The 11,872-nt window shown below is 40.3% G+C and overlaps 1 protein-coding gene across 4 annotated transcripts; it reads left to right on the top strand.

Moving 5' to 3' along the window:
- The first annotated feature begins 6 nt into the window (after window positions 1-6).
- Window positions 7-6,328, top strand: CLDN12 (claudin 12). Of its 4 annotated transcripts, none has more exons than XM_026842221.1 (3): window positions 7-126; window positions 2,436-2,504; window positions 5,025-6,328. In XM_026842221.1, the coding sequence occupies exon 3, from the start codon at window positions 5,047-5,049 to the stop codon at window positions 5,782-5,784; it is 738 nt and encodes a 245-aa protein (XP_026698022.1). In that variant the 5' UTR covers window positions 7-126; window positions 2,436-2,504; window positions 5,025-5,046; the 3' UTR covers window positions 5,785-6,328. The 4 variants fall into 4 exon arrangements, with proteins under 4 accessions (XP_026698022.1, XP_026698021.1, XP_026698019.1 ...); XM_026842220.1 differs by having other exon boundaries at window positions 986-2,504; XM_026842218.1 differs by lacking the exon at window positions 7-126 and adding an exon at window positions 575-1,055.
- The last annotated feature ends 5,544 nt before the right edge of the window (window positions 6,329-11,872 follow it).

Raw genomic sequence — 11,872 nt, 5'->3', positions numbered from 1 at the left:
GGCTGCGAGCGCCTGGGGGGGGAGCGTGTGTTGTCCGCCTCAGCCGCGGCTCTGCGTCATCTGGCTTTTCCAGATCGCTCGGGAAAATAATTACCCGTGCTACGAGTTTTTCGTGAAAGTCCTAAGGTATTAGCTAGGAATGTTAATTATAATCCTGTATATCTGGATTTAATTTTAATAGACCTTGGAACTGTGTGATTGATTTCTAGAAGGAAAAAAATTGACCGGTGGCAGTGGTTCTGTATCAGTTACCTCCAGCTGTCTTGAAGCAGGATAGCTGTTGGTCCCCAGCTTCTGGTAGTCAGTTATCCAAAACACATAATAATTTTTTTAAAATGATAATACTCTTGTGGTGAGTTAGAGAATGCATTTGTTTATAAATTGTACTTACTGTGGCCTCCCCCCTGCAGGGCTTTACAGAACAGCGGTGGTTCCCAGACCGTGGTCTTCTCAAGGGAACAGAGCTGGCTTTACTCATCGCTGAACTATGTCTTTAGTCAATGCCATTTTTCCTTTTTTTTTTGTTCTTCTTCTTCTTTGCTTCATTTTTTTTCCAGCTATGATTTAACAGTTTTTATCCAGTTTGGCCAGCATCTCTTGTTACAGCAACATGGATCTTTAGAATAGGGGCCATGGTGAAATCTGTACCTGAAGTGGTATTAGGACTGGTAACTTTTGTGGATCAGCTATAAGAGCCTTGAGTACTACAGCTGTAAAATACTTGGGGTGTAAGAAGCTCCAGTGAGGAAAGACAGGATTTCACCTGTCCTGGCCAAAGTGCTGGGACTGCTTCCCTTGGATGGCCAGCTCAGAAGTGGGTGAGGTCCCTAGTTGCTAAACACCACCAGTAACAGAGAATAAAATCAGATGCACTTAACAGCCAGAGGAAGAGAAAATAAACTTAATGTCTGCAAAAATAGGGGACTTTCTGAGCTGGATATTGTAGAATGTTCCATTCCTGCTCTGTATCTGTTTATTAGAACAGCTGGTGACCACAGATTTTCACCATTTAATGGGAGGGACTCCTGGGCTGGGCACAGCTCCCTTTATGACAGGTTTGTTTGCCAATACTAATTTTCTACTTAATTATGGTTGTTACTGAGCCCTGGCTGGTATTTTGGGGTGTGAACCTGCAGAGGGAGATCTATATGTTTGTCTTGGCTTAGGTTGCTACTAAACGCACAGAAAACTTGAAAATTGTGAAGAAATGTTAGTGAATAAAAACAGCTGCTTCAAGCTGTGCAATAATACTTTTCTTTTTTGAGATCCAAACTCAAATACAACAACAAAAAAGCTGCTAGTTCTCTGAATGCGATTGAATGTGTTGATAATGACCTCTGCAGCACTGTATAGTTTCCTCAGACCGCCACATTTACTCGTGGCAGTCTTGGTTGATTAACCTGGCAGTGGAAATCCAGTGGGATGCTTGATTTGGCTGTGTCTGCATTTCCATGTTTTACATGCAGTAGGATTCATATTGGAGGACTCCAAACTTGGAAATTCACCTTCTCCTTTCAAGAAACATCTGGGTTGCATGAGTGCATGCTGTAAGGTCTCTCTCTTGCCTAGATGGTTTGATAGAAGAATTTCTTTGATATTGAACCCCAGGAGATGATGCGTATATAAATGTCATATTATTTCAGGTTTTGATATAGGTCATTTAGAATAAACTCAATGTCCTTGTATGTGTTAGTACAACAAGCTCACCTTTAGGTTGTAGCTCTTCCAGTCACATAGTGACATGCTTGTAGGTCTGATGCTGCCTGTTAGAGAAGTGATTTTCCTATTATGACCTGCAGCGTTGCTCGTGGGGGTCAGTGGTGTGGATCCCAGATGTGGGTGTAAAGATGGTCCACATGAGGATCTTTTCCTCTGGAAAAGCTGGGCAGCTGTTGAAAAGGCATCACCAGTACTTCCTGCCTTTCTTCCTTTTCCTTCAAACCTTTGTATAGAAGCCAGGAAGGGAGAACCACGAGTACATAAACACTTTAGGGTCTGTGTATTGTTCTCTGAAATTAAAAAATCATTGCACCCCTTCCTCCCTGCTGTTTAAGTGCAGTCTGGAACCTAATATCTAAAACAATAATTTTATGTGGCTTTATATGTTTTGGGTTTTTTCTGAAAACATAAAATTCAGGATATAAACATCCCCATGTCCTGGAACACTCATAGGAGACAGAGTTTTTTATCTGTTGCATGGAGACAGAGATGAATAGAGAGAAAGATAACATGCTCTCAGGAAAAATCCTGGGAAAAGAAAAACAGTAGCTTGGCGGTTGTTTTTTAAATAAAGAGGAAATTGTAGAAGGGTGATAGAGCTGGCCTAACGTAAACATTATCTGAGACTCCTTATTTCTGAATTACAATGTAAACACCGTTACTGGAATTGCATGAAACAAATCTGATGTTGACTCTCTCCTTGTTCTGTTTCCTAGATCCGGTAACACCTTTTTTCCTACTTCTGAAAAGTTGCTAAGGATTCATTTGATTCGAACACACCACTGGTAAGTACGCTGGATCTGTCTTAATTAAGAGAATGCCTGTTTTGTTACTCTCTTAATCAGGGAATTGTAACTGAAGCTGTAATTACAGCTATAAAGCTGTAAGATGGGACAAGTTTCTCCTGATGGGGGATCCTGGATATCTTACCTGCAAATTTACTTTTCCTTGATACCCTCTAATAGGAAAATTAGCTATTTTCTAGCTTTCCCTTCCTACCCCAAGAGAAGCACCAAGGACTCTTTCATTATTTAAAAGAAAAAAAAAAAAAAAAAAAAAAAAAGGGGGCAAAAAAAAAACCAAAAAAAAAAAAAAAAAAAAAAAAAAAAAAGGGGCAAACAAAAAACCTCCAAAACCCAAATACCACCACCAGTCAAGGATGCCCCTAAACCAACCCCATACCAAACAAACAACCTGAAAAAACAACCCAAAAAAAGCCCCCAGCCAAACACTTCCTCCTCTTGGTACATCTACCAGGAATGGCCAGCAAAAACAAGGGATGCAGAGTGACCTAAACATACCTGGCAACCATAAGATGAACTAGAGTCTTCTGTCCATGTAACTGGTACAGCAGAGGTAATAGAAACCCACAAATTTTTTGCATGCTGTCCTAAGTCCTGGATGCGTAGTCCTCGCCATAACTGTACTCTGATAATGGAAAGAAAATACCCCTTTTTTTTTTTTCTTCCATCCTTTTGTATTAGAGAATATGGGTAAACCTCACATCACATCTTGCTCATACAGCATTAACTCTGACCAGATTTTCATCATCTACTATTGCAAATGAATTTGCAGAAACAGTGGACTTCTGAAAACAGTCAGTCTTGTGCTTATTCCAGCTGCTTCTGGTAGAGCTCTGTCTCAGAGTGTGCCCTGCCTGCATGGAAGGTTTATCCTGGCAAAGGCAGGCTCTTCATGGAAGAGCAAAAGTATCAAGCTTGAGGAGAACAAGATTTGATGCTATATTAGATTTACCCCTCAAGCTCATTTATTATAGTTCCGTTTCCTTACAAGCTGGTTGCATTGGCCTTACTGAAGCTGAGGTTAAGTGTAATATTAAATCAGTTATGATGCAAATGAATCTTGAGTCCCTCTACCTGGGAGGTATCCTATTAATGACCTGCTATCTCCAAAGGTTACTGCCATGAGAACAGTAGTTTGCCCACGCTCGGCTATTCTTAGCAGAAATATAATGCCATCTTTTTGATGAATAAGCTGCATTTGTATCATAAATGTGGTTGTCATTATTTCTTTTCAGCAGTGCTTCTTTAAAAGAGTATGATCAGCAGTTAAATGGTACCCACATACCATTGCATCCTTCAGGGTTAGATGCCGTAAAAAGTAAATAAATGCCTAATGCTTTCTTGCAGAACAATTTGGGCTTTATTTATTTGTTTATAAATCATTAAAATGCTGACTAGATGTATAGCTTGATAATGCTCATAGTCTGCTTCCTGTATACATGGAAATTCCTTATCTGAAAAGTTCCCTGGGCATATGGTGTTTGCAGGTGTGAAAGAATAGTGAGGGATTGGATCTGATTTCCTCTTTGCTTGCAACCATGCCTGTAACCTTTCTGAGATACAGATACTCAGTTATTTGTATCTGCGTTAGATGGAACTTCTGGTACCTAAAGAATTGTTTTATGATTTAGACAAATCAGCACAATACAATATAATGATTTGGAAGAAATTTCTGTAGGAGTTCATCACTGAGACTGTTTCCCAGGATCTCTGCAGGTGAGCGGCTATACTAGGGACACAGACAATGGTTATACTGAAAAAGCAGTATTCTTTAACACCTTGTCTGGAGAGGAAAATGTGAAAACTGGAAAGCCATTTGCTTTCTGGAATTGTGTGCTTGGACAGCTGGTTTTGAAAGGCAGAAGTAGTGTGGAAGAACTGTTAATTGCTTTTGATAAAATCATAGTAAATTACTCAACAGACCCTTCTCTGCCAGCTTGTGGCTCTCATCAAAGGTTTGGGCTATGTAAAATGTGTGTAGCTGCCTGTGTATGCATTCCTTGTCCAGTCTAGTGATGAGGGTTTTAAGCAGTTCCCTTTTACTCAGGTGGCAGCATGGCAGGACTGAATGCACACTCTGATATTACATCTGGGCTAAAGAGAGGGAGCTACCACTTGAGGGAGAGGTGAACTTCTTAAATCATACTCAATGATTCACCTTCTGCACCCAGACTGTCTGAAAGTCTGTGCGGTGACACAAGCTGAATGTCTGTGTAGAATCGCATGTTGAAGTGCTTCTTTTTGATCTTGAACACAGAGAATTTGGCAGTCTGTCAAGTGAGCCATCATAACAATCTGTGAAATAATCTGAGATTTCATTAAAGCTTGAACTTTGTAGTGTTACCTCCGCATAAGTGTGTAAGGCAAAGCAAGTGCCAGGGAGTTACTGTAGCCTGCTACTTGCCACTCAAGTTTAACCTGGCACAGGTCAACTGTAGTCAGTCCTGTGCCCATAAACTTGCACCTACAGATTTTTAATTATTTTTTCCTTTTTAATTGCAGGAAACAACTTCTGTGGGTAAGCATGGGCTGCCGGGATGTGCATGCAGCAACAGTACTGGCCTTCCTCAGTGGAACAGCCTCAGTAGCTGGACTCCTTGCAGCAGTTCTGCTTCCAAACTGGAGGCAAATGAGACTGTACACATTCAACAAGAATGAGAGGAATGTGACCGTTTACACTGGACTCTGGATTAAGTGCGCTCGCTTTGATGGGAGCAGAGACTGTGTGATATATGACCCACAGTGGTACACTGCTGTCGATCAACTGGATTTACGTGTTCTTCAGTTTGCCCTTCCGCTGAGTATGTTAACGGCTGTCTCAGCTCTGTTTCTCTGCTTGATTGGCATGTGTAACACAGCCTTTGTATCGACCGTGCCGAACATCAAATTGGCCAAATGCCTTGTAAACAGTGCGGGCTGCCATCTCGTGGCTGGCCTCTTGTTCCTGCTTGCGTGTGCCATTTGTCTTACTCCATCGATTTGGGTCATTTTTTATAACAATTATCTGAACAGAAAGTATGAGCCTGTCTTTAGCTTTGACATCTCTGTATTTATTGCCATTGCCAGTGCTGGTGGGCTGTTCTTCACTTCCGTCCTGCTGTTTCTGTGGTACTGCGCATGTAAAAGCCTCCCTTCTCCTTTCTGGCAGCCCCTCTATTCGCATGCACCTAGCATGCACAGCTATGCCTCTCAGCCATATTCTGCACGCTCTCGCCTCTCGGCCATAGAAATTGATATTCCTGTTGTGTCACACGCATCTTAAGAAGGCAAAGTTTTGGAAGCCGAGTTGTTGTGCTCATTCAAACCATGAAAATTGCAGGCTTGATTCTCTCTGCTGCCTTGCACTGAGCATAATCATTTGTAAGGTCAAGTTACCCGAGGTGCAAAGCAATGGAGACCCGAGGTCAGCAAGTCCATTGCTGTTCTTGATTGTTACTTCCTGACCAACTTTTTTCTTTAACTCTGAGCTCACTACAAACAAAATTGCTGCTAATGCTGGGACAATACATTAACAATAGTATCCGTCCATCCTTCCGCATACTGAAATCAAAGCGAGGTTGAATCCCTTTGGTATTTGATAAGCTATTACTAGATTCTGATCCCATTGTAAGAGCTACATAGGTGGACTCATGCACCCGTGCATTATCCACACACCAGCGGTGGACCTGGGTGCAGGGGCTTCACTGAGTTTCTTGTTCATCTAGACACACATGTTTCAAGGTGCAATGTTTGAAAAGGGTATTTGGCAGACCAATTCAGTTCTTTGGCACTGTTCTTTGTATTCCACTGCACACACAAAAAGCTACGCCCTTACCCTTTATTTTCAAAGTAGCTATCAGAAGAAATAAAACTGATTTAACTAATAATGTTCTGTACTGTAATAGCATTTTGTGAATTACTGGAGGCTAGAAACTTTTTTGAATTTTACTTCTAGTCTGTTTTTTAGTAAGTTAGCAAATTCGCTAGATCTATTTTGTGATTAAAACCCACTTTATTTTAAAATGCTGTTTAGAAATGTGAATATTTTATTTGAAAGCCATCCTAAAGATGGATTTTCAGGTCAGCTTTATACTGTTACTCAGTTCTGGAGAGAAGTTTCACTCAATGCAAAATGGATTAGGAAAACCATGAAGAATTCTGAAGGCTGTGAAAGACTCTTTTGGAACACTGTACACAAGCTATAACAACATCTCTCTAGGAAGGGGATTACAACCCTGGGGAGAGATTTTTTTTAAGTCTAGATTGGTTTTATTGTGTTTTTTCTTAATGTATATACAGGTAACAACAAGCTTGTGTATTTTTCAGAGTTGATCTTTATGGTTGTTGGACTCTTAATGCTGTAGCTTATTTAATTACTGATTAAGACATAATCTTTTCAGCCTTGTTCTTCAACACCTTTCAAGTTAAGCTGTTTTAAAATCCAGTTATCTCCTATCCTGCCACCTCACAGCTGGAAAAAGTTTCCTATTCCGGTTTTCTGTAAAATTAGGTTTTGAGTAACTTGTGAGCTTCATCTTGTAGCTCTACAAGGATGAAGAGGGATTATAAATTCTCAACCTGGGATGTCTTTAAATAATGTTTTTCCTTCTAAAATGCAGAGCAGGTCAGCTGTAAGGGTCAAAGATTTTCAATATGGGCTTTGCAATTACTTGGACATTTGATGACAGTGAGTTGAACAGTGTCATAATTAAGGCAAGTATTTGATTTGCTCAGATTTTGGCAAACAGATCTTGTATTTTAAGATGTCATTTCAGTAAGGAAAGTTCTTTTGATTGGTGGCCTTCTGGTGCTTAGTGGATATTTGTGTTTCATTAATCCCAGAACAAATATGCTTTGCTGAAAAATCAGGTTCTTTAATTCCAGTTCTGCAAGCTCAGCTGAGGTCCTGAAAGTCAATTCATTTCCTTCTCCATGTATTATAGAAATAGGAACAAATGCTGTGCTGGGCAAATCTTGTTCTGTTACAGTCTGCACGATAAGAATATATTAAGAGGAATCATTGAGTTTTAACTGATAGACCTTGGACTTCAGTGGACTGAGTGAGGAAGCTGATCTCTGTCATAAATTCCCAGCACAGTCTGTAAAGTGACAAGCCTTTCAAACAGAATGCTTGATTAAATTGTAGTTGAAGTAATTAACATGGTAGATGATAAAGAATGCTTAAGGAGATAGGCTTCTAAAGTTACATGAATTTAGTACCCTCTTAGGTTTACAAAGTATGATGTTAGATAAATTATCTTTTTTTATCTTTCAATCAGATTATGACTTGTATGGAATTAGAACACGTATAAAGACATGCAAGCCAGCTGTTATTTTCTTCAAAATTGACCTTTGCTTTACAGTTACTCTGGTTGTCCAACCTCAGGTACTGTTGCTGTTTTCAGCTGCCCATATCCTTAGATTCTTTGTTAGTTCAAAGCAAAGGGACCACTGGTTTGTAATTTCATGTCAGCTTGCTTCCCCTTCGCTCCAGTGTCTTTTCTTCATTGTGCCTTGCTTAAGTTATGAGTTGGCCAGTAAATGTTAGTTTACAGTCAGCATCTGGTATGCTTTTTGAGCCTGAATTTGCAAAGCATTTTGATCATTTTGGAGTGATGATGAATGCATCTCTCAGTGACTTTAAAAGGAGCTGAATCTTCAACATCTCCAGAGAAAGAAAGGCAGCATGGCAAAGTGATGTTTTCTACAAGACAGTAAATGCAGCCAGTGTTTTGTTCTGTACACTTTAAATAGTAGATGTCTCTGACAGCTCTTTAGTATTCTGACTTTGATTTTTATGCACTAAACTTCCATTTGGTATTTGCTGCTGCCTAAGCTGATAACTTGTTGCTTTGAAAATTGTGTCTTTGCAGAAGACTGAGATGGATCTGTGTTACGACAAGTGGGGATCCAAAAGCTAGTGGATTCCGGCGTAGGTTTCAATTAAGGTCATCTTTATTAAAAAGACTGTTGCGTCATGTTGTATCACTGAAGCACGGCTGGGTTTCTGTCATCAGTGCTGTTAATGTGAATTTCTGCTGGATCCTAAGTGAAATTAACTGCAAGTGCTGTGCTGTATTTCTCCTTCTTTACAGAAAGAGGTGGCCAACCTGTGACACTTGAGCCCAATGCCACTCCAGCATTTCTCGTGCTAAGGTTACCATCATACCCAGCAGTGGGGCTGGGTAGTGACAGGTCTCCCTGGATTTTGGGAGAACAACATAAGTATCTGCCAGGGAACAGCTGCTGTGGAGCGGTTGGCACCTCTGCCTCTGACCAGCGGCTCCTTCCTGGGCACTTTGCTGTGTACAGGACAGGCACTCTGGGGCTTGCACACAGGAAAATTTTTATTTGCGGCTCAGGCAGTCAAAGGTTGGGTGCTCTGGGATTATGGGAATCTGTATTTTTTTCAAGTAATTCCTGTCCAACTTCTTAAATACTGTTTAATTAAAGTGTTGGTTCTTTTTATGTGAAATGGAAGATACGTATTTTTAATAAAATGTTCTCATACAGTTGCAGTTTATTTTGATTCATTGTGTGGAAAATACATGACTGCCTTAATGTGTGAATGTCATTGGACATCCCAGGGACTTGTGACCGTCCAGAATGACAGTAACTGTTAGTGATGCTTCGTTTCTGTTGTGTGCTGCTCCTGGCAACTGCAGCTCAGTGGTGTTACGGTGACTCAGTACTGAGCCTTTCGCCATTGTTAGGGGGCAAAATACAAACCCTTTGTACGTTAGAAATGCTGATGCTGTAGTGCAAGCTCACAAAACTTGGATTACTTATGCAGAATATAATGAGACTTGCTGGTAATTCCTCTGTAGATTTCTAGTATCCTAAACTGGTGTTCTAGTACCTTTTTTTAATCTGAGGAAGTAGCGTTTATATGAGAACAATTCTCATGGAGCATGCACAGTATAAAGCAGTTGTTGCCAGCACTACAACTCACTTGAGGGGCTGGAAAAATTATTTTATCTTCTCTGCTTCTGTGGGTTCATTTCCTCCTTTGCTGTCAACTTTCAGACAGGCTTCCTGTCCAAGAGCTGGTATAAACCTAGGGGATAGTTGGGTGTTGACATCAATACTGCAGAGAACTCAATTTGTCCTGAAACATGGGAGTGCCTCATTTTTTTTTTTCGTATTAAAATTACTAAAAAACCTACCCCACATATTTGTTATCACTGAAAGCAAATTTCTTGGCAGATTTTCCTGTTTTATTTCACAGGAATTGAGTTCACATATGTGTTTCAGCGGGTATGTAGTGTTACTTAGCCCTTCACGCATCTACTGAGCGGGCAGGTAACACACTCTAGAAGCAGCATAAGCTTTTCTGTACGTTTTGTGTTCCACTGCTGCATTGGCATTCCTCAAGATAAACACACAGAGGCCTCGTCAAAGGGTAAGAGGGTGTTTTCTGATTTCAAAACTGCTTCTTATCTGTGTTCCAAACAGTCATTCAGGTATTAGGCAGCTAGGGATGGGGGCTTGTCTTTTGGGTGTAGCAGCTGCAAGGAAACGTAAAGGCTGAGTGCAGGGCAGTAGAAATTGAGGTGAGCTGGAGAGTGGTTAAGGCTGATTTTAAGAGAGAGACCAGAAAGCTGGACTTCAAGAGCAGGGTGGTTTTCCTAGTTTCTGTTTAACAAAAGAAAAATATGTAGTTAAAAGTATGTGAATAAGCTTCACTTATCACCAAAGACTCCCAGAATATGATAAACAAAACATTGAAAACACAGTGTATGAGTAGTGCCCAAGCAGTACATGTCCTTGGGAACCACAGATGTTGACCCGAGGGCTGAGCACCACTCCCTAGCTGCCTGCCATGTCAGAAGTTGCAGCGGCATTTTAGCACCAAGCTCCAGCCTCTCTGTAGTCTCACTACCCTGTATTACAGCACTTCCACCAATTGGAGGGTCTGTAACCACTGATACTGCACCAGTTTTCTTCCCAAAGCCACAACATGGTCATAAATAAATATGCAAGATCATTTACAAATTCACATTGGAGTTTAAATAAATACTAGCTGTTAGGTCAAAAATAAGTTGTTTCCTAAAACAGGTCCTGGATGTATCTTTAACAATGCAGACATGTTCTGACCTATTAGGGCTTCAGCATGTGATTTGATGGGCTTAAGCATATGTAAATGTTGTCTGCTACCAGAAGATGAAAACCCATCTTCTTGCTCCTTTTGCTATTTATCTTTTCTGCTTATTTAGTTTTCAGCCTCCCAGGCAGTTAATCTGGTCTCTCTCCTGGTCACAAGCTCTACTGCCAACACAAAGGAAGAAGTGAGTGGACGTGGAAGGGCAAGATGGCAGCCTTAGGTTGATTCATCAAGTCTTGCTCTGAGACCTTTGTTTTCTCACTTAATGATCAATTTACATAAGAAAGACTGTGCTAATTTGATTTTTTTTAAGGTGTGTTGTGTTTATTAATTGTAGAACTTGTTGAAAATGCTGCATTTCAAGAAAAACATTGACCATTTATTAGCAAGGCAAAAAATAACGTTTCAAAACATTTCAAAGTTTGTTTCATTTCATCCTAATTCAGTTAGAAAAAGAAGGTATGGCGAGGAAAAATGGTAATGAAGCATAAAAAAGATTGGACTTTTTTATTGAATTTGAAGAATACACTACTTTAAACCATGTATGTCTTAAAAAAATCTCAACTGATAATGATATTAGAAACTAAGAGCTAATTTTTTAATAAATGGTGTCAGATATTAAGATATTTGCATTAGCTTATAGGTGAGATCTGAATGATTTAGTGTTATCTCTGTTTGAAGACTCAGCATTATGGATGACTATTATTGCACTGTTTGACTCTTTAATCAAGTCAGCAACAATAAAATGCTCAGGTTCTTCTGCTGTGCTAAGGTGTTCTATAGACAAGTTGAATTTCCTGGCAAAAGTATCACCTCGGGAAGTGACTGACAAGGAATTACATTCTCACAAAATGGGCTGAATGGGAGGGCTTTGAGAATACAGGTCCAGGTCATCAAAATAAAATATTCACCTTTCTGTTCTTTCTTGGGCTTGTAGTGCAGGCACCTTCAGATCTGACTTGTCATCTACAACTCTGATCAAATGCTGTTGACCTCCACAGCTGCAGAAGTGAGGATGTTTCCTTTGCAAATAGTTCGGAGAGTCAGCTTAACAAGTAGGAAAGAGGTGGCTCTGCAAGCCTGGTGGCACACAGGCAGCCACAACACATGAGGTTTCTGGCATTGCAGCTTAGCAATTACTGAGGTGCTGGTGGGGCTTTCAGCAGTTCTTTGGTTAGCTGCTGCTGGGTTACAGAGTTCATCTTCATTATGGTACAACAGTTCCAGTTAGTTTGCATGTACACTTTAAAACGCCATGTGGCTGCAC

Source organism: Athene cunicularia, assembly GCF_003259725.1.
Source record: "Athene cunicularia isolate RWA chromosome 2 unlocalized genomic scaffold, athCun1 chr2_part1, whole genome shotgun sequence".
NCBI classification, from domain to species: Eukaryota; Metazoa; Chordata; class Aves; order Strigiformes; family Strigidae; genus Athene; species Athene cunicularia.
The sequence above is the reverse complement of the archived record's forward strand: the minus strand, read 5'-3'. Positions and strand labels throughout refer to the sequence as shown.